Consider the following 21,100-nt stretch of genomic DNA (forward strand, 5'->3'; position numbering starts at 1 on the left):
TGTATGAACAAATACAACAGGAAATAAAGTATTCAGATTTAATACAGCTGAAACTCAGACTCAGACTGGACTCAAATCACCAAAGAGAACAGATTAGCACAACTCTGACAGTAAAGGCTGAGGTGAAATCTTTAGAAAAGGACCATCGTGACTGATGGCTGCTAAATCCTGTCTTGTACAAAGTGGCATGTAAATGTGATTTTAGTGTAAATTATTGAACATGCTTTTTGCGCCAAGAATGATGTTAGGGCCAGGTGGCATTTTGTGTTTTACAAAACACTTCACAATACCAATGCTGTTTAAATGTTTAATCTTTTAAGCGTAGGCATCTCACATAATCCCTTAAGGGAAAGGGCTGTGTGCAATTGTGCTAGACAGTGAGCTAAGGACCTAAGACTTAGGAGAACCCTGTGTTCACTTCAACGGAGCAACACTTTGCAGCATTTTCTCAGAAGATGGTCTGGATATGCGATCTTAAATTAAGAGTGAATAGACACTACATCTTCCCGTCACATTTGGCCTCCTAACTATAAGGGAGTAACTTGATTTCCTCTTCTTATACAGTACTGAAACAACAAATGCATGAATATGATACAAAATGATTTGCTGTACTTTTACGGGCCTGCTAGCGGAATCCTGCAACAAAAAATATTGCCTGTGTAGTGAATGACTGAAAATGAGTTTGGATTTATCCATTTTATGAACACTGGGAATTTGAAGAAAAGACTCAAGAGACTTATAGCAAAAAACCACGTACAAACCAATTCTTTTTCAGGAAAGAAAAAATTCAGACAACCCCACGATCCTTCCCAAATATAATCTTCTAGAAAGTTGTAATAATTGAATGGCGATGTCAAAGCACACCAGACTTCTGTTACTGCTATTTCTTTCCTCGCGGCTGACTTTCTGCCTTGACGACGTGACCGTTCACACAGGCTTTCCTCAGGGCACGGCCTGCCCGTCACCCTCGCGGGGTCTGGAGCCTCATCCACGGCCAAGGCCTCGCAGCAGGACGCGGAGGGCCGCGGCCCGGGGGCTCTGCAGCCCGGGGAACACGGCAGCTTCAGCCCACCCGGTCCGGAGGGCAGCGGCCAGGCGGGGCCGCCCCTGCTCCGCTGCCTCCCCGGCTGCGGGGCCGCCTCACGGAGGCGTTGGGGCGCGCTCGGCCCCTCAGTAGCCCCCGGGGCCGCCATTGCGGAACCGGAAATCAGCTGAGCTGTGGGTGACGCCCCCGCGCCCCGGAAGCGGGGCGGCTCCTTCCCGGAAGGAGACGCCAGCGCTGCGTTGGCCCCGCCTCGCCGGGCCGCCATCTTGGCTGGGAGCCGCGGTCGCGCCGCAGCGGGGAGGCGTGGGGGTCGCGGCCCTGCCCTGCCCGCCCGCTCTCTCCTGTGGCGCTCCCTTCTTTTCTCCCTTCCTCCCCTCCTTCCCTTCCTCGCTTGGCCTCCGGCTGCGGGCAGGTGGGGCGTCCCGGCGGCGGAGGGGCCTGCTCTAGCAGGGAGAGGTGAGTGGGGCCTGGGCCGGCGGGGTGAGCCCGTGAGGGAGCTCGGAGGGGCTCGGCTGTCTCCCTCCCTGCCTCTGTCTCTCCCTTTCCTGGCCTGGGGGGGCCCGGGCGGGGCAGCCGGCTCGCTGCAGGCCGTGAGCCCGCCGTTTGTCCTCTTGCTCTTTCTTCCGTTCTTCCACTCGCTGCCCGTCTCCTCAGGCACGGAGCGGCCACCGGCAGGGCCGGGCTCAGGCTTACCCGCAGCAAGAGGCGCTGGCTGGGCGCCATGTCGTGCACGGCTGCCTCTTCCACAAGGCGGTTGTGGGGCCTTGGGGGCCGGGGACCTGCGGTGTCCTGGCCTCAATTCTCTGCTCCGCCCTGCCGGGCTGGCAGCAGGGCTTGGGCGCATCGTGCTGCTGCTGCTTGGCTGTCTAAAGGCTGGCAGGCTGCTTTCTTGTTTGCTTCTGGTAAATTGTATTGTTGAGATGGGGAAAATCGGTTTGCGGTCGTAGCTACTGTAAATGTTGCCGTTTATTTTCTGCGTTTAAGATGCAAATGTTCTTTCAGATAAGGCTTTGAGGGGTGTTAAAATCCGAATAACTATACTTAGTGCTGTAAAGTATTTCAGTGTATTTTTGCAGTCCATAGTGAGGGGCGCTGTTGCAAAGCTTCAGGACAAATAATTGTGTTAAATTAAAAAGATATGATTTAATCTAGATTTTAAAGTCAAAACTGGCTTCTTTAGACAAAAAAAATCTCAATTTTATGATTTCAGGAGGTGTGATTTAAAAACCATGTGTGACTTCCTTCAAGAAAAAACTGTATGCTTCAAGCAATGATTTACAGTAATTCTGACAAAAGCCCCGTTAGACGCGTTTCTTTTGAGTAGAGTTTGAATATTTGACTGCATACAATTGTTGCTTGTGGATTGAATATTATTTCTTTAATAAACTGTACTTGGCTATTTGTTTGAAGTAAAGGAATAGAAAGGATTATAGGCATTTAACATACTTCTCGTGTCAAATGCTGCTATCATATTGTAAGCACTGTCTTATTTCTTGATACAAGCTGTTTGTAAAATATTTCCTTTTTGTTCTTGCTTGAATTCCCATGTATAAAGCTAAGTAACTTGCTAAATTTTTCGGAGGAAAGTGAGTTAAATAGCAGTTGTTAATTGGTATGTGTTCTGTAGGTGCATTGTAAGGGCTAATGCTTTCTTTGTCTTGTAAGCAGCATGGAATTTCCTTTCTTCACACTGACTTGTCTCATTTTGGATGAGTTCTTTGTTTATCTGGAAGAGAATAATCTGGCTCAGAAATTCCCTTCTGTAAATTCCACTGACTCTTAAGCAGGCAGCAGATTTAATGTAAAATCCTTCACCTCAAAGTCAGTACAAATAACTGGATGTCTAGAAACAGCAAACGAATTTACATCATGGGCAAATTTACATAATAGATATTCAAACTGAATAGGGAAATGAATTACTCAAAAAGACTAAGCCCTTTAAAACAGTGTTATAATGATGTGTGTTCAGCACAAACGCAGGACTGGTTATTAAGAGTTCAAGTGGGTTCTACAGTGCAGCATATTTTCACGATAGCAGTTCACTGTGGTTTTTAAACAGCAGTGTTCTGGAAGGAGGATTTTCCCGTTTTGGCAATATACAGAGTCTCTTGGGAGTGTGTTACTTGGTTAAGATTTTGCATGGTTCTTGCCACTTAAAAGTTATGGTAATTTAATTTATTTTTAAAAAATATACTCTGTAAAGTGGATTTTGCAAAAATCTGGAGTTGTGTTCAATGAAGCATAGTAGCTCTGTGTCTACTAAGATTGTATTGAGATTGTGTTTATATGTGTTTTTTCAAAAACTAGATGAGCAACAACAGTAATAAGAGAGCACCAACGACAGCGACACAGAGACTTAAACAAGACTACCTTCGAATTAAGAAAGATCCAGTGCCTTATATCTGTGCAGAGCCCCTCCCATCTAATATCCTTGAATGGTAAGAATTAGAATGAACTGTTCAGCACTTGTGGAGAGAACAAGATTTTCCAGGTCATCAAGTCTGACTCCCTCACTCCTACAGATTGTATGGGAATCTTGGTTTTGGGAGGTGGAGTGTGAAACTTTTGCTGAAGTGATACTGATCTTCATTTTTCTACAGAAATTGATGTATGATGGCTTTCATACTGTTTAAATTTCCTTCTTTGTCCTAGGCACTATGTAGTACGAGGACCTGAAATGACTCCCTATGAAGGTAAAAGTTAGCATGTAGCGAAAGTGTGCATGTACTTTATGTTGTGATTGGCATGCCTGAGTAATTGCATGCCTGTTTGAATGAGCAAAATATAACTACTGTAAATAGCTTTAAAAACTGTTATTGCAGTTTCAAAGCTCTCCCTGACTTGTGTGATAGCTTGTTGAAAAGAGGTAGAGGTACCGCTGTCTATTAGTAATTTTTTTTGTTATCAAGGATTCTAACAAAACCACATTTAGGTTAAACTGAAGACAGATAACTTCCTGTTAAGTAATTGCTAAGGATCTTGGAGCAGATAACTCGCTTTAGATAGTATGTGACAGTCAAAGATAATTTCAAAAAATCCCATTTTGTTAACACATAAATGTTCTCAGTGAACTGAGACATATAGTGTCTTTATGAATTTCTCTGGAGAAAGTGAGGAACGTAAAAGCCTTATTAATTTGTTGTAGTCACGTATTTCACGACGTCTTCTGGAGCCTCTCACAAAATGCTTTTTGAAATTGGATTCTTCATAGGGTTGTATTTGCAGTTACCTGTGTTTCTGGAAAACGAACCCATTTGTATTGTATTAAATACACTTTGGCTGGTTTTCCTTAAATGTATTACAGACTTGGCAACAGAGAGTACTGTTTGTAATATGCATGTGAGAGAATTGCCTCCAAAGTAAATCTGCTGCAGGTGTAGATCATTATTCCTGTGGTTTAGAGGCACAAGATGATGAGCTTGATCTCTTTAATGTGAGGGGGAGAAGGAGACAAGTAAAGGGTTTTATTTGGCCCATTTTGAGTAGCAGGTTAGGACTTCATCTTCATGCAAAATAAGTAATTCATCTCTTTATGTAATGCAGGTGGCTATTATCATGGGAAACTAATATTCCCCAGAGAATTTCCTTTTAAACCTCCTAGTATTTATATGATTACACCTAATGGAAGGTTTAAGTGTAATACAAGGTAAGGATTTTCTTCTAACACTTAAGCAATTAACACCATTTTAGCAATATGTATAATGTGTAATAATTTTGATGGCAAAAATAAAACACTGCCTGTCTTATCCTTTTGAAGGTTGTGTCTTTCAATCACTGATTTCCACCCGGATACATGGAATCCAGCTTGGTCAGTCTCGACGATCTTGACGGGCCTTCTTAGTTTTATGGTGGAAAAGGGCCCGACACTGGGCAGCATAGAGACGTCAGAGTTCACAGTAAGCTCCAGACCCTGTGATGTGCCTTCTGTCAGCTTAGGGGATATTGAATATGACCTCCAAGTTAAAACAGCAGCAGCAGCTGGCCTTTTGATATCTCAGAAATGACTATGTTGTTGCCTACTACAGATGATGGGCAGATGAATCAAGTCAGTCTTAGGTAGTGTGGGGATGGGGAGAGAATTTCTTAGAGATCTTAAAATCCCTTTTAGTAAACAGTATGGTTAGGACTTTCTCCTTCCTTCCTTCCTCTTGAAGTGTCTGCCAAGCAGGCGCGCTAGCACAGAACGCGAATCCCATAAGATGAAGAATTGAGAACATAACTTATATCTAGAAATGACCGTTGTAGTGAATAATATAGACAAGTGTGAAGCTGTAAACGTTAGAAACTAGTTGGCTAGTGGTTTGCACCGTTCTTGTGGGAAATAATCAGATATTGAATTAAAGTATATTAACTTTGTTTATATACAACTGCTGATAATTTTTGTTTCCTCCACAGAAAAGACAGCTTGCTGCACAAAGCTTAGCATTTAATTTAAAAGATAAAGTCTTCTGCGAGCTCTTCCCTGAAGTGGTGGAGGTAAGGGAATTCATCCGTGCAATAATTTGGTTTTCTGTGGTTTTTCAGCTTCTCTGTGTAGGTCTGTAAACTAATTGTTTAGGACTCTTCCCAGACAGTAGCTACTTTTGTCAGTCTTGGAAGCCTTTTAAAAGGCGCTTTTGCTATGTGTAAGAATTAAAAACTCGAATCTTGAAATGGAATTGTTTTTCTGATGCACAAAGATTGATTGTATAGAGAATCAAATATGTGTATTTAGGATTGGTATCATAGCCTTGACTGAGCTGCACATGCAGCAGATGTGCTTGCGGTCCCAATATTTTAGAATTGTATACTGTGTTTTCTTGAGTTTGGATAGGACTAATCTTTGTACATCTGGACTTGGTCCATTAATATCCTAGATTTTTTTTTTCTTAATTCTCCTTTAAGATCAGAGACACTTATATTCTTCTTGCTTAACTTCTGAGAATGGGTGATATCTTTTTAGGGTATGTATCTTCCTTGCACAACACTAACCTTGTAGGTCTGTTGATAACACAGTTTATATTGTCATGTATAGGTAACAGCTGAAGGAAATAGAAATTTGCTTTCTGTAAGGTTCTGAAAATGGTTACCTTTCAGCCAGACAACAGATTTATAGATGGTGTAGGTTTAAGAAAGAAAAAAAAAAAAGAATCTCACTTCATTCAGACCTCTGGGATTCTCTAGCCAATTTCCACTGATGGTACTTGGTTCTAAAAGGTCTCACCTATTACAAATGAAGGATGCTCCTTTCTTCACTCCTGTCTCAAGATGGTTCTTTCCCTGTAACTTCTTAGTAAAGGAATTCAGTTCTTTCAGCCTGCTATTGAGACTTTGAGAGTTAATTTTCTGCATGCCATGTGAATGGGAACAGTTTTCTGTTATGGACTCTGTTTCATGACTGTGGAGTCACAATATTATGATGCTGATGCTCATTGTAATTTGGAATTCTAGGCATAAAATCTATTTTGCCAGGCAAACTGTTTTGGGTTGTACAAATTTCACTAAATTGCAGGTCTTAATTATTGCACAAAGAATATATACTGTAGAAGAGTAGGGAAAAGATTCAGAAGAGCCTTTTTCCAGCTGTTTTCTTAAGTGTGAGAGATGTGTGGTTTTGGTAGAGATAGGTCCTAAGGTCATAAACATATGAGCCCAGCTACTGAAGTAAACATTGTCCACAAACAGAAATGGCCTTTCTGGGCAGAGTGGTGAGTGCTTATGGAACTTCAGGTTTGATTCATCTGTTGTTATTCTTAAAGGTATTCACAAAGCTGTAGCCTAAAAACCATTCCCCCTCTTTATCTCCTTTTGGGACATCCTTCTGGGAAAAGAAAAGTTTTATCTCCATTTTCTTTCTTCCTCATGCAGATACAAATCTGAAGTGAAGGTCTTAATTGCGTTTTCTTATCAGTTACAAGAATGCCAGATAATTGCAAATACTTTCTGCAGTACTGTTTTGCCAGTACCTAAATCATTGGCAAAGTCTGAAGACAGTAACAGAGAACTGCTGTTGTCTTCCAAGTACAGGCAGATTTTTAACATGTAATACTTACAGCCTAATCCTTCTAAGCTTCTATGATTGCTTTCTTCGTCTTTTTTTAATGTCTTGTGTTCAAAACAAGCTGGACGTGCAAGATTTTTTTTTTATGCAAGAATTTCTCGTTTCTGGAAGAAAGCTTCTCAGAAAATGTACATGTGAACTAAAAATAAACTTGGCCAAATGACTGTTAGTGTCAACTACTGAAGTAGGTCACTTTGGAAGAAGTTGGGGAGACCGTGCGAATGTCTGTAATGCAGTTAGTTTAGTTTAAAAGACCTACAATATAAAGAAATATACCATATCCTTTTCCTAAAGTTGTGTAAGACCTCGGGTTCTGAAATCTTTTCAAAACACTCAATAGCTTCACCACTTTCACTTCCAGCTATTCAGTTTTCTTTTTTCTTTCTCCAGGAGATTAAACAAAAACAGAAAGCACAAGAAGAGCTCAGTAACCGACCTCCATCCCTCCCTTTACCAGATGTTGTCCCTGATGGGGAAGCACACTACGGTCAGAATGGAATACCCCTTCTTAACGGGCATGTACCACTGGCACCTGCCAATCATCCAGGTCTCCAGCAGGCCAATCGTAACCATGGACTTTTAGGCGGAGCTTTGGCGAACTTGTTTGTTATAGTTGGTTTTGCAGCCTTTGCCTACACAGTCAAGTATGTACTGAGAAGCATAGCGCAAGAATGAGGATGATAAAAGAAATCCAAGACCAAATTAGTGGTAGTTGCAGAATGAGTGGGACTCTTTGGGCATCTGACTCTGACACTGGGATAAATATTTGTTTTACCAAGTTGCCGGTAAAACATTGGTTGGCTCATGGGTTATGTTTGGGAAATGGAGTAGTTTTGATTAGTCAGAAAACTAAAAGAAGTTCTGCTCACAGATCCTCTTGTCCTCGCTACTATCTAGTAGTGGCTCACAAACAAGTCAAAGCATTATTGATGAGATGCTAACATTTCTAGTGCTTTGATTTTTATAGCAGTTCTCCATCGGTTATTTGAAATTTGAAAATCTTAAGCAAATAAGGCTTTTTACTTCATTGAACAATTTTTAAAATTTCACAATTTATGCATATCGTATTTTATTTTCATTAGGGAAGAGTCCGTAGAGGTGTTGAAGTGATTCAAGTAGAGATTTCATGTGGACTTGGTAAGGGTTTGGTTAACGTGAACATTGATGCTACAGAAGATTGCTGGTTTCTTTTTTAAAATAGAATGAACATCATCGCATATCTAGTCAGTAGTGATTAGATGAGTGGGAAAATAACACCGTGTGTGTTAAATGTGTTGTCTAAATTGTCACAGTGTAATCGAAGGTTTTATTTGGGCTACAAGAAGTGCAGTTATCGGCCTTTAGGAACAATTAGCAAGAAAAAGCATTTGAATCAGTCTTCAGTGGGGGTACCCATATCGAGTATTGGTTTGGATTTGTTCACTTACAGATTTCCATTTTGGGAGATGTTATATTTGAAAGCTGTAATACTTAATTTTGATCACAAGGTGCCACTGTTGGAAAAAATAATAAAACTGCACACACCAATGGAGAGTTGATTGTGTATTCAGAAAATCTTCTCTGGATTTCTTGGGCTTTGGGAAATGAAGCAACCCTAGCCCTTGTGAAGATGAAAAGACAAATGAGTCTGAATAACAAACCAGCTTCTTCAGAGTCAACTGAATTAATCTGAAGTGTCACTAGCTGAAGTAAACCCTTAAAATTAGTTCCACTTGCTTACTTGAAGATTTGCATAAACTTAAAAAAACCACCACCAACAACAAAAAGCAAAACCCAAACTCTTCTAATTCATCTGAGATTCTAGAAGCTTTTTGCTTTGAGGTTTAAGTTCTTCATTGTTCCCCTTCAGATGATTGATGACTGAAATACCGGTGTTTGTTCATGGGGTGACAGGACTGTGGATAAACACTGAAGCTCCTAGGTAGTTCAAAAGTCTGAAATTACTTTTTTAACTGAGTTTGCTTGGGTTTCCCCCCTGCTTAATTTTATCCAAATGCTGTGTTTCATCAGAGGCAAGCTTACTGTGCCTTTTCGTAATTGACAGTGATGCCTAGGCATCTGGGGAAGAACACATTCACTGTTAATGGTACAACAAACTGTCACAGGTGATAGCAGGGTAAAAAGCTCTGCATCTGACTGCATAGTCTTACTTTAAGTATTGTGAAGAGCCCAAATAAATGTTACCTCATGTAGCTAAGAATTTTTTTGAAACTGTAATATTTTCCCTTTCAGGTTTGTTTTCTGTCTCTGCTTCTCCTTGGTATCTTGAATTGTAAGCAAAAACATACTGTTAACCCATGAGCCATGCAGCTTAGAGCATCAATAAATGTGACCAATTCTCTGCAATAGGTAGGAATTACCAAAACTAGCAGAACAGCTCTATACTAAAGAAATCTTAAAGCAGTTCTTACTGAAGTAAGGAAGGGAAGGAGGAGATGGGGTGTGTGGGGATGGAATTTGGAAAAGGATGGTTTTTAAAATGTATTTATAAATTTTTGATTTTTTTAATTTTATTTTGCGGTTTTACCAAATCTTATAACTATTTTTTAATTTACCTCTTGTATGTGCTTAATCAGCTCTTGTAAAAAGAGAAGCACCAGTTTTATCTATCTAGAAGCAATTGTGTTCTGTCGGTCTGGGGGTGTGCTGGAAAGGAAGGGGGAGTGTCATGTCTTTCCTGCAGTGTTAGGATTTTTGAGATGGCTTGTCGGACTGATTTATTTTTTTTTCTCAAAGCATATGGACCTGTAGCTGAGGCTGTTCTGCCTCCTAGATCTTAGTATCATTCAAACAATGTTTGTGTTCTCACAATGCCTTTTATTACCATTGACATTGCCTACAGACAAAAGCTTATAATTGGTTATCCGTGTTTATCATCTTATCTTATGGAAGTTATTTTGTCCACATAAATGAAGACAAAGGCAAGGAGACCTTGGGCATGGTGTGTTTGCATCTTTTGTGAAGTGTACCTGACCAAGGTAAAAGAACTAGTAAAATCTGGAGATGTTGAATAAAACACATTTTATTACGTGACAAGAAGTCGGCCTTAAGCTACACCCAAGTATTTGAAGGGGGGTCTCTTGTTTTTAGTTAAGTGCCGCAATTGGAAACAAAAAAAACTTCAGTTAAACCCTGGACATGCTGCATTTTTTCTGAGGATTGGTTGTATCTAAAAAACAAAACAAAACTTCCAGTTGCAGTTTCTCTTCAGTACCCTGGATTCAGAGAAAGGCTTGACAGTCATTTCAGGTGCCATTTGTTGAAAGCTAGGAGCAATAGCTGACTGAACCCTTGCACCTATGGCTTACAAGACTTTGATACATCTCCTTGCTCCTTGCCTTTGGTAACAGAAGATTTATTCCCTTTTGTGTAGGCTTTACTGTTTTGTGTTTTTTAAAAGCGTTTATAATAGTACGCAGTATCCGATCTTTTTGTTACCAAAGTCATTAGATGGAGTAAACCATTCTTTGCCATGCAAAAATATTATCGTGCCCTGAAGCAGTGCATTACTTAACGTAATAAAACTAAAAGCTGTCCCTCAGTATATGATACTGGAACAAATGTCTGGCCCTTCACTTTCATGCTGCAATTTCATCGATTTCTGTAAGATTGCTATATGCAGATGGTAGGGAGTTTTTGCAGCTTGAATCAGAGGACATCTCAGTGGTCGCCTTTAAAGACCTTTTGATTTTAAAAATCCTGGATTTGTGTGTAGTCGTAACTTTTCTCCCCCTAAGATTTCAAGGTCATGGAAGTTACCGTACTTCAAGCATGTACTGAGGAGTAGAAATGACTGCATTGTAAAGTTGTTTGTTCATAATAAACATTCATGATAAAATTTGTACTTTCTGTGGGACTGTTTTTGGGAAAGGAATCACTGGGAAGAAATCTAACTGGATATATATGGACTAGAAAACAAAAACTCTGGCAAAACTGCATCTCTTCCGCCTCCAGATTTATATATATTTTTTTTTTTTTTGGTATCATTTACATCTGTGGTAAAACACCTCCAGGAAGACCTACAGGTAGTAACTTTTAGATCTTTTGTTTGATAATGCGGTTCCTTTACAGAGAGGCATGCGTTCTGTAATGACGTAAGCATCGCAGCTGTCCCTGTAGCGCAGTACCCGTTTTCAGTACCTACTCTGAGACGTGTAGGAGCTACTCTAAGATGCTGTTGCACTGTTCTTGCCCACAGTGATGATGGCTCTGAAGAAGAAGTAGTTTGGAATCTTGCTACTTACTCAGCAGTTGCTGTTTTGAGTACAGTTTGACTTCATTCTGCTGCTGTTCCCTTAACATCTGGATAGCTTGTTCGGTGGTATCTGGACAGCTTCAGTTCTGTGTAAAGCGGTAAATGTTGCTCAGAGGCTGTCTTCACTTTTGACTTTTAGAATTTGATTTGGAGCTGCCCTTCCAGTTGCGTGTGTGGATCCAAAACATAGTTGTTTCTAATAGCAATTTCTTAATAACTTGATGGAAGTGAGGTTTTTTGCTTGACTGACATCTGCCAAGGCTGAGCTGTGTCCTAATTTGTTTTATGAAACAATGCATTTTCCTTAATAACGCTGGTATTTCTGCCTTTTTTTTTCTTATTCCTTGTGCCTGGAGTTGTTTTGCACTCCATTGTTCCGACTCTGTGTTTTTCATTTTGTCAGTTGCCCTGCCTCAGGTTTTTTTGGTGCTTGTGTTAGTAAGGAGCCAGTCAGATGAGGATAGCCGTGTTGCTGTATTTCGGATCCGTGTAGTCATGTAGGATTCTTGCTGTGAGGACAGGCGTTGTTCTGTCCCTACCCTAGGCAAATTCTGTAAGGAAAAACCTCACATTGCGTTTGCACGATACTTGGATTTGAACTGGATGGTGGGTATTGATAGTGGCTGTCTAGCCGAGTATTAAATGGGAAACTCTCCCGTACACAGAAGGCCAAAGAAATGAGATGCTTCTTGCCCATCTTGTGGATTCTCCAACTTGCTTTAAATGTGTAAGCAGTCAGCAGGTGACAAGCTGTCTTGTCTTCAGAAGAGCAAGCTCACCATTTGTAATAAGAATTATTACCTTAAGCCCTGTGCTTCAAGAAGTAGTTTCTGAACGTCTCTGAATAATTTCTGCCAATAACTTGTTGCTATGAGTGGCTTATATTGCAACCCAGTCACAGGAAGACAAATAGTATACAAGTTGCTACTTTTTTTGCTGCCCAGTAAAGGCCAGATCTTACTTCTTAAAGCAGAAAAATCATGTTTTCAGTGCAAAAATTGCCTACGCACACAAACGGGAGGCTATCGAACGCAAACTCAAAGCATTCACATCTCATGTTATTGAAAAAGACTTTTCTGGGCAGCGAATGAGGGTGATTTGTTAGGGTTTACTCGGAACCTTTTATTAGTGGTAAAAGCTTCGCCCCAGCAATGTTATTTCATGCCGAAGACCCCACTGCAAGAGAAACCTTAGGAGCCGCAGCAAACGTTCCCCCGTTTTGCCAAGCGGCTGGGTGTTTCCGTGGGTTTGCCACGAGGTGGCGTCGCGATCCCGCGTGGGTCGTGAGCTGTGCGGGGGGATGCGGGACAGAGCCGCACGGAGGGGCTGTCGGGACCGGGCCGCGGGCAGCTCCCCGCGGGGATGCTGCAGAAGGCGACCGAAGTGGCCGTAAGGTCTTGGTCTGCCTTCCCAAAGCTGCTCTTTTTGTCTGCTGGTGTGTTTGGGTTTGTTCCAACAGCTTTTGTATGTTAACCCAAGCAACAGCTTGAGTTTCTATCAGACTAGCATTGGGAAATTTCAGATTTAAACCTAAGGGATCTATCATAGCAGCGCTCTAGATCCTTATCGGCTACGAAGTCGTGTGTGCGTGTGTCAGTGAATGGTAACGTGCCGCCTTCTGTATTGGCTTAAAAAAATCACTATCTCTGCACCAAGGCTTAGGAGTTGTTCAGTACCTCTACAATGGGCAACGCTGGGAAAATCCTGGCTTTTGCCCTTTGGATATTATCCTTAGCATAGTTAGGTAAGGTCTATCTTGAGTAAAAGGTGAATTGTATAAGTAGAGATTGAAAGACCAAATCACAAGTTTCTTGCCTGACTCTTCAGTGTCCTCTCTAGCTTTATATACACTTCTTGCAGTGTTTGCAAACACTGAATTTGGGTTCTTGCATGCAATTTTGAAATGTAAATGTGGCTTCTTATAATACCTTCCCTACTTCAAAACTTTTCTCATGCAGTATTGGTATTGTTACATTCGTAACTATTCCCGTTATTGCTGCAGTGGTGCTGAGCTCAGAGAAGAAACTATTTGTTTTTTCAGTCACTTTGAGATCCTTGGTTTGCTGTGCTGTTAAGTGCAACGTTGGCCTCTTCCTATTTTTTTTGCAAATGGGGGTTGAGTGTTCTTCATGCATTGGCAAGACTCAGGGGCTTTGGAACTGCTGCAACTAGGATGTGAGAACAGCAGCAGCCAGGTGTGCGGTTTTCTACAGATGATACCAGTGCTGAATTGAAGGTTGGAGGAGAGGTAACAACTGTGCTGACGCTTGTTTCAGCCCAACATAGAGAAAAGTATACAGTCAGGAGTTAGCTACAGTCAGTTTGTCCTACTGGACCAACAAGTAACTTCGCCTTGTGATTGCAAACGTAGTTAGGATTCAGTTCCCCTGAATCTGAGGATACAGTCTTTGGATTTGGCTCTTGGGATGGGAAAGGAGATGTTGCAGTCAGACAGATGCAGCCTGCACCAGCAGACCAAAAAAGCGATTGCCCCATTCCAGCCTTGAATGTCATTTCTTGCCATGGTGTGTGGATCTGTCAAGCTGTTTAGCTGCAATATGACAGATTGTCCTATTAATGTGTCATCAAGTGCACTTTTACAAATTCATGGCTTGTCTACAACTAACCTGAAAAAAGAGGCTTAAGTATGAGAAGGCGCCAAAGAAAGTTAAATATTATTAACAAATAAAGTCTGCCACGTAGTTTTGATGGAATGTGAGCTAGTTGGGGGAGGGGTGATATGCTGTTAACTATTTAGCTTCTGTGTAACTTCTCTTCTTGCTCTCACTCTTTTTTCTTTCCCCAACTCCATTTCTCTCAAAAGATGCTTTAAAAAACACCAGACAAGCTGTATTCTGCTTCTTGATTTTGCGCTCAGACTGTCCATGCCTCAGTTTCCCTGAGCCATAGATAATAGAGCTGTTGCTCCCGATCCACCCTGGCTGCCTTTAAAGTCCAATGAAGAACTGTGCTGGCATTATTACTTGGATTACAGAAGGTATGGTAAAAGGATCGTTAAAAGAAAGTAAATCTGTTGCTTGCTGACTGCATAAGGGACTTCAAATTATGTGATTTTTAACATTTTGTCATTCTTGGACTTTCTCATGGTACAATCTCAGTTTTTGCATCACTCTCCGTATTTGTAGAAAGAATAGGAATATTTGTTCTAGGTGGTGGGGAACTGACAAAGATTTTCAGACTGTCCACGTACTTCAAGACCTCCCTTATGAAATGCTTGTAGGAGATGTGTGACCTTTGGTTTTCTGTTATTTTTCATAAACAGCCCACCCGCCTGTAAAGAAATCAGAAAGCCCCCACTGAGCCAGCCTCTAATGAGAGCTAGGGGAAAATGTTGTATGGAGCACGGCTAACGAGCATAAAGCAAGAGTTCTGAGGTATCAATGTGTGGTGCGATGCTGAGTGCATATTCCAAGCCACATATTTTTAGCTCTACCACACTCATGTACAGTTTTACAAACTTCCCAGAAAAATGGTGATTTCTCTGAGATAATGAAGGGGAGGTACAGAACAGGGCTGAGGGGAGGGAGCAGGGAACGGGCATTGATTTAAATCTGCCTGGCACACGGGCCAGCTCCACTTATCAGTGAGTCTAATAGGAATGTGAAGAGAATAGGCTTGACAGCTCACTAGAATGTGATCCCTCCTCCTTTTTTTCTTTTTTTTTTTTTTTTTTCCCTTTCTTGAAGTTGATGGAAACTCATTCAGGAAAGAAGTACTTATTTGCTGAGGTAAAGCAAAAGCTGAGGAGGGTTTTGCCAGTGTGCAGCTGAGGAAAGGAGCAGTCAGAAAAATCAGACGTGATCTACACTCAGAGGTACCTGAAATCTTGCCTAGTGTGAGGGGAGATGAGGATGAAAAAGACACCAGATTCTACATCCTGACAGCTGCTTGCGGCATCGGGACTTGCTGCTCATCGTCTCATTAAAGAAAAGTGAAGATAAACCCAGCTAAAGAGGGAGAGAAGCTAGACTTGGGAAAACTTTATCTGCTCCTAATGGACCTAGGTACATCCTCAGATTCTTTGTTTCTCCCTGTTTTAACTTTTATGATATGAGAAATTTATTTTCTCCTTAGAAGCCTGAGCACTTGGCTGAGCTGTGATGCTTTCAGCCTCTTCAGAAGAGCAGTGGCTGTAGCAACCTTGGGTTACAGTTCCCCAGCATCTTGAAAGGAAAGGATGAGCACTTGTCACTGAGGGAAGGGAAATATCATTCAAGAGAGAATGGATGGGAATGTATTCAAGCCTGCTTTGAACTGAACACAATGCTTCAAATGACAGAAAGTGAAATCTCCTGTTGAAGAACAACAACCTAACAGCCCCCCTAATGAGTTCGTGTTGTCAGCTCTGGCCTGAGCAACTGCTGCCCTGAGCAATTTCACTTCTCTAAGTTTCATAGTTGAGTGCATTTTAAACGAGTCTGAAGACTTATTGGGGGGGGGGGGGGAGCAACACTTCAAGGTGGGTGGCAGGACTTTCCAGGGCCTCTTGTATTTATGTAAGCTTCAAGAGGCTGAATGGACTTACCTCTTTCTTCGAGTGAATCCAGATTTTCAAACAAGTTTATCTATACCATTTCCATGTGTCCTGCTTGAACTGAGATCTCTCCAGCAACCAGCGCATCCATGCATGCTGCTCATTTGACATTACGTAGCCTGGAAGATCATCTTTAATAGTTCTAACCTTTTCAATTTTTATTTTTTTTAGAGAGAAGTCTGTGTCTATTCCTATTATTGGTGGTGAAGGTTTTTGTGCTTGGAGAGTGCCCTTCCTGACTTGGCCCCTCCCTTTTCAAAATGAAGGGGTGCACCTGGGTATTTGTGGCAACTTTACTTTGTCAGCAGTTTTGCCTCTTCAGAGTTACGGCAGCAAAGAGAGAGAGAAAGATGAAGAAAGAACCTAATCAGTATACAGAGCCGTTCAATGCTACCCTCTCAAACAGTGAAGAACTGCACGGGCATCCCAAGGTAGGTGTTTATGTGTTGTCAGTGCTTGGTAGAACTTATTTCTGGCAATAATGCGATGCTGCTACCTTTTTCCAATGATTGAGGCAATCTTGCCAGATTATATTTGATTTTAAAGAGAAATGCTCTCTCTTTTGCCTTTGCATGATTGATTTTCTAGCTTACTGAAGCAAACACTGCAATACTGCAATTTATTAATATAACTTATTTTAGAATGTGCATGACTGAAGTTCCAGTCCCATAGTAGCTGATTAAGTGTAAAGACATTTTGGAGCTCCAGTGTACGAACACTATCCTGTTCAGAAACAACTGATTAAAAAAATCTCTTGGGCTATTGCAGTAAAATAATGATACTGGAATATTAATGTATCTCTTGCAAGCAAACCCTTTACTCTCTGGAACATGATTTCAAAACTGTCTTAGGCAACCGTATAAACACCTGAGCATGCCTGAGCTTTCTCTGCACTGCACCTTCCACCAGAGAGGCTGTGGTGATTGAAAATTACATATGAGAGAAATTTTGGTGTAGTCAGATGATCTGTTTAAGGTGATTGTGGCTCTTCTAGGACAGGATTCAAGATGGTGGTAATTGTGCATAAGTGGCAAGCGTAAGACTCGGTGATACCTCGGTGGCTGTAGCTGATGACTTGCTAGGCTTAGCGAGTGAATTTTGCAGGGTAGGATCCTTCCAGTTACATGTTTGGGAGACTCACCTCAGGCTGAAAGCTGCAAAAAATTTCCAGTCAGTCGATCATAGCCCCCAGAATCCTTTAAGATGAAAACTTGCATAGAATGCTTGGGAATAGGGGAGGAGGTTAGGGAATTAAAAGCAGGTCCTAGGATTAGGAGCAGGATGAAATGGAAGGGAGACTACAACACTGAGAAAGGAGGGAGTCTCCCCTATCACACAGCCCCTTCTCTCTCTGCCCTGCTCACACAAACATGTCCCTTGTTTCAAATGGAGGTGACCTCTAAAACATGACTTTGATCACAAGCATTAGGGATGGCAGTCACTATAGCAATAGAGGAACAAACCTGTCAAAAATTGGGGCATGGCAGAGGGGGCAAGTTAGAACAATTGGGCTGACATTCTAAATATCCTATTCAATGCTATTGTGAGAGTAATTGGTTAAGGTTGGGCAAGTCTGGGAAACAGTCCTCTATATAAAAAAGCTGGCTGCTGCACTTAGAATTATCATTAGGGAACTGTAAGCAGCGTTTCTTCAGCTAATTTTTTGTTGTGCGTTGCAGGGCTCTGTCAGGACAGGTTGTATACATGCTGAATTCTTGAGGTGCTTATAATCAATCACTTTCTTCTACTCTCTCTATAACTGCTTCATTCTGCTTTTGCAAAAGGGGCCAGATGCATATCTAGTGCAACTGAATTTCAGTCTATTCTGGAATTAATTTGGCTTGATGTGAAATGTATTGGACCGCAAGCAGAATATATTCTGATTGCAAAAGCAAGCAGAAACTGGTCCTGGTTAATTCTGATATAGTCACACATACATTATTGCTGGAAGAAACGCAGTACTTATTCTGAGGCTAGTGGGCATTCATTAAAACAGACATTGTTTGGAAGCTGCAGCTTCTGTGTTGAAATACTTTGCTTTAAAATATCCATGGCAAAGGTTTGGCTGCAGTAAGAGCTGGCGAGTTCAGTGAAGGCAGGTTCTGTTTAATAGGGATAGGACGAAACCAAATCTTTGATGTAAATGCTTGTGAGCTCTGCTTGATATCCACTCCCAAATTTTGCAGTGTGAACTTTTTTCCTTGGAATCTGTTTGAAGTTGAAGTCCAGGCTCTAGTTAAGTATTGCTTCTAAATGTCACGGGTGACTGTATTGTATTTTATATTTATATAGCACCTGCCTAAGCTAAGGGATTATTTTACACGTACTATAAACGCAGCACTTAAGAATTGCCACCATTTCTGGCGTAAATGACAGTTGCCATTTATGGCAAAGCATAACAATTTGTATTCGCTAAAGGAAGAAGTAAAGTAATAGTGAAGTTATCCTTACCTAACCTATCAAGCTAAAGGAAGGTTGAAAGCAGTTCTCTATGGAAGACTGATGTCTCTGAGCCTTGAAGGTACTTCTGTGAGAAGTTGTCTTTCATGAAAGGATGCCCTGCACAGGAAAGTGCAACAACAGCAGTGTCCCATTTCATTTCTCTCTAGCACATAACAGAAAAGATGGAATTTTTTTTGGCCTTGTACAGTAAAAATTAAGGCTGTGTTTACCTTGGAAGACTTTGTGGCCAGCTGGTAGGTTTATCAATGCAGAAGGAGCAGGGAGTGAAATATTAGCTGAGAGTAGTGATTTTTATTCATACTGTTGAAAAGGTAGATGTGTTTTCCTTCTAATTAAGCAAAACAATTGGGGACAAATTTCTCTTGGGAGTTCTTTTCAAAAAGGAGTGGAGAAAGCTCCCCTCTAACATTCACAGTGCATGAGTCATGTGGTGAAACCTCTACCTAAAACAGGGAAGCAGAAGTCTCAAATCTCCTGATAAACCTGATAGTTCCAGAAAAATAGTGTGTTGGTTTTGGTTGTTTTTTTTTTTTTTTTTCAAGTTTTTTCCCAGTCTTATCTTTGCTGAGTTGCTGTCAATGTGATGTGCTTGCTAAGCACATGAGAGTTTTCTTCTCCGACACAGGTGGACTAAGAGAGAGAGCAGAACATGGCTGGTGGATACAGAGGTTGTAATCTACTGGACCTTCTTACTTTGACTGTGTGTGGCTGAGTACCTGCAGCTGCCACTTGCCAGGCTTTCCTTCCCTTTTCCAGACATGGATCTTGTCTTGCAAGATGTGATATTACGCTAACAGGGGTTCAGCAGTAGTAGATTATATAGGGTTATATAGAGCTGATGCTGATCAGGAGTTACCATTTGATACCTGAGTAGAGGATAAGAGGCAGTGGGTACAAGTTGAAATACAGAAAATTCCACTTAAACATAAGAAAAAAAACCTTCTTTACTGTGGGGATGGTCAAACACTGGAAAAAGCTGCACGCAGAGGCTGTAGAGTCTCCGTCTTTGGAGACAGTCAAAACCTGACTGCACGTGGTCCAGAGTAACCTGCTGCAGTTCACCTGCTTAGAGCAGGGGGTGTTGAACTAGGCAATCTGTGGATGTCCCTTCCAACCTCAGCTGTTCTGTGAGCTGCTTTTAGGGGTAATTCAGCTAAGCACCTCAAAGGCAGCATCCTAACCTGGGGAAAATGATTGACTCAGCGTTCCAGTGAAATTTCAGGTATGATTTGATGTCAACAGGATTTTACCTTTAGTGGAATTTTTGCAAGAAATAGTGTAATGTTTTTTGATTTAGTTACCCACTAGGCAGCCAATAATTTCTTGAAATTTTATTTCCTTTGTGATCCTTCTGTCTCTCTCAATATCTAGGGCTAGGTCTACCTGGTTTGTTACTTAAATCTCTCTGAATTATTTCTTTGGGGCCTCTTGCTTCCAATTGAAAACAGCAGCTGGTTCAATGACATTGCACAGATTGCATTCCTCCTCTGTAGAGAGATTTCAGTCTTAGCCTGAAGTGTGTGATTGCATGTGTAACTGAGAAAAGTATTTTTGGGCCTGTCAAGTGTTAAAGCCATGAGAGGGACTGGACTGTGACTTGTCTGTAGTAGGTGATGTTATCTTTCATGTTTTGTATCTGTCGTCATGCTCAGTCTTGCTCTGGCATATTATGAACAAGAAGGGCTATAACAACATGCTTCCTAGCAATTCCTTGTGCCCATGTGAAATAATGTTGGATTCATATGTCTGACTCAGCATATCAAATAACTCGGTGCTTAGTCTCATTTCGCAGAGCTGTTTATAAGATTTTTTTTTTTTAAAGCTCATTATTAAAGTATGTAGTCCTACATCAGATGTAGTTTTGTGTGCTAGACGCGTTGTGCTACGCATGTTCTATTGGTGCTGTTCAGTTCCTTGCCTTTTTGTGGCATCCCTAACGACAGAACTCCACTGGTACGTCCAGGGGTGGCTCTGATGAACGCGGCCGTACAGCTAGCACAGCAACAGACATCACGGCGTTTTCCCCCCCCGAGTAGCTCCTGTTCACGTGAGCTGTTCCATTAGATTCATTAAATTCATTATGGGTGTGACCACTGAAGGCAGCTTGTGTTTAAGTGGAGGGGAGAAGCTTTTTGAGATAGCTGTTTAGAGGAGTGAAGAATAATTTTTCAATCACAAAACATAGTGGGAATATAGGTAGGAATTCCATTTCGGATTTGGCTAAGATACCAAACCTAACACTTCTGCTCTAGGGAAAATTCTTGAGAAATCCGTAAAAGCCACAAGTGGTCAGGACCTTGGTTTTACATCTCATTAATAACCAAGAGTGTGTATAACCATAAGTTATTAGCAGCCAAAATATGATTTTTTCATGCTAAAAAAAAAAAAGTGATCTTGTCACTTTTTAACCTGTTCCAAGTAAAATACACTACTGAAATAAATAATTTGCTCCTAATTTCATAATGAAGCTGACAATAACCCTTGCTGGTGTAAATCAGGTGTAACAACATAGAAATTTGTGGATTAAGATAATTGAAATGCTCAGTCAGGTCCATTTTGTGTCTGGCAACTGCTTAACTATTAAGTAAAGAGTTCTTGAATATAATTCCATCACAGATGGACAAATACATAGATGACTGAGCAAAACTTGCAGGCATGAAGACTGCAGACTGGAATGGTTAGGTATGTGTTCTTGGACACACATCTCTGATTGCAGGTGGAAAGGATGCTGTCCTCTCACAA

General features: G+C 41.3%; 2 protein-coding genes across 6 annotated transcripts in view; both read left to right on the plus strand.

Moving 5' to 3' along the window:
* Positions 1-1,284: 1,284 nt before the first annotated feature.
* UBE2J2 (ubiquitin conjugating enzyme E2 J2) lies at positions 1,285-8,612 on the plus strand. Of its 2 annotated transcripts, XM_082329025.1 has the most exons (7): positions 1,285-1,501; positions 3,353-3,483; positions 3,698-3,738; positions 4,589-4,691; positions 4,803-4,941; positions 5,441-5,521; positions 7,476-8,612. In XM_082329025.1, exons 2-7 carry the CDS (start codon positions 3,353-3,355, stop codon positions 7,758-7,760), a joined length of 780 nt encoding a protein of 259 aa, XP_082185151.1. In that variant the 5' UTR covers positions 1,285-1,501; the 3' UTR covers positions 7,761-8,612. The 2 variants fall into 2 exon arrangements, with proteins under 2 accessions (XP_082185151.1, XP_082185152.1); XM_082329026.1 differs by lacking the exons at positions 3,698-3,738; positions 4,589-4,691.
* A 135-nt stretch (positions 8,613-8,747) lies between these two features.
* C1QTNF12 (C1q and TNF related 12) overlaps positions 8,748-21,100 on the plus strand; it is a 32,934-nt gene continuing 20,581 nt past the window's right edge. For 3 of the 4 annotated variants that reach the window (XM_082329021.1, XM_082329023.1, XM_082329024.1), the window contains exons 1-3: positions 8,748-14,338; positions 15,048-15,365; positions 16,067-16,326. In XM_082329021.1, the coding sequence (XP_082185147.1) occupies positions 16,156-16,326 (171 nt within the window). In that variant the 5' untranslated portion in view covers positions 8,748-14,338; positions 15,048-15,365; positions 16,067-16,155. Of the gene's footprint in view, positions 14,339-15,047; positions 15,366-15,392; positions 15,758-16,066; positions 16,327-21,100 lie in introns of those variants that run through there. The other variant, XM_082329022.1, reaches the window with a different exon arrangement.

Source organism: Platalea leucorodia, assembly GCF_965183815.1.
Source record: "Platalea leucorodia genome assembly, chromosome: 17".
In the NCBI taxonomy this organism is placed as follows: Eukaryota; Metazoa; Chordata; class Aves; order Pelecaniformes; family Threskiornithidae; genus Platalea; species Platalea leucorodia.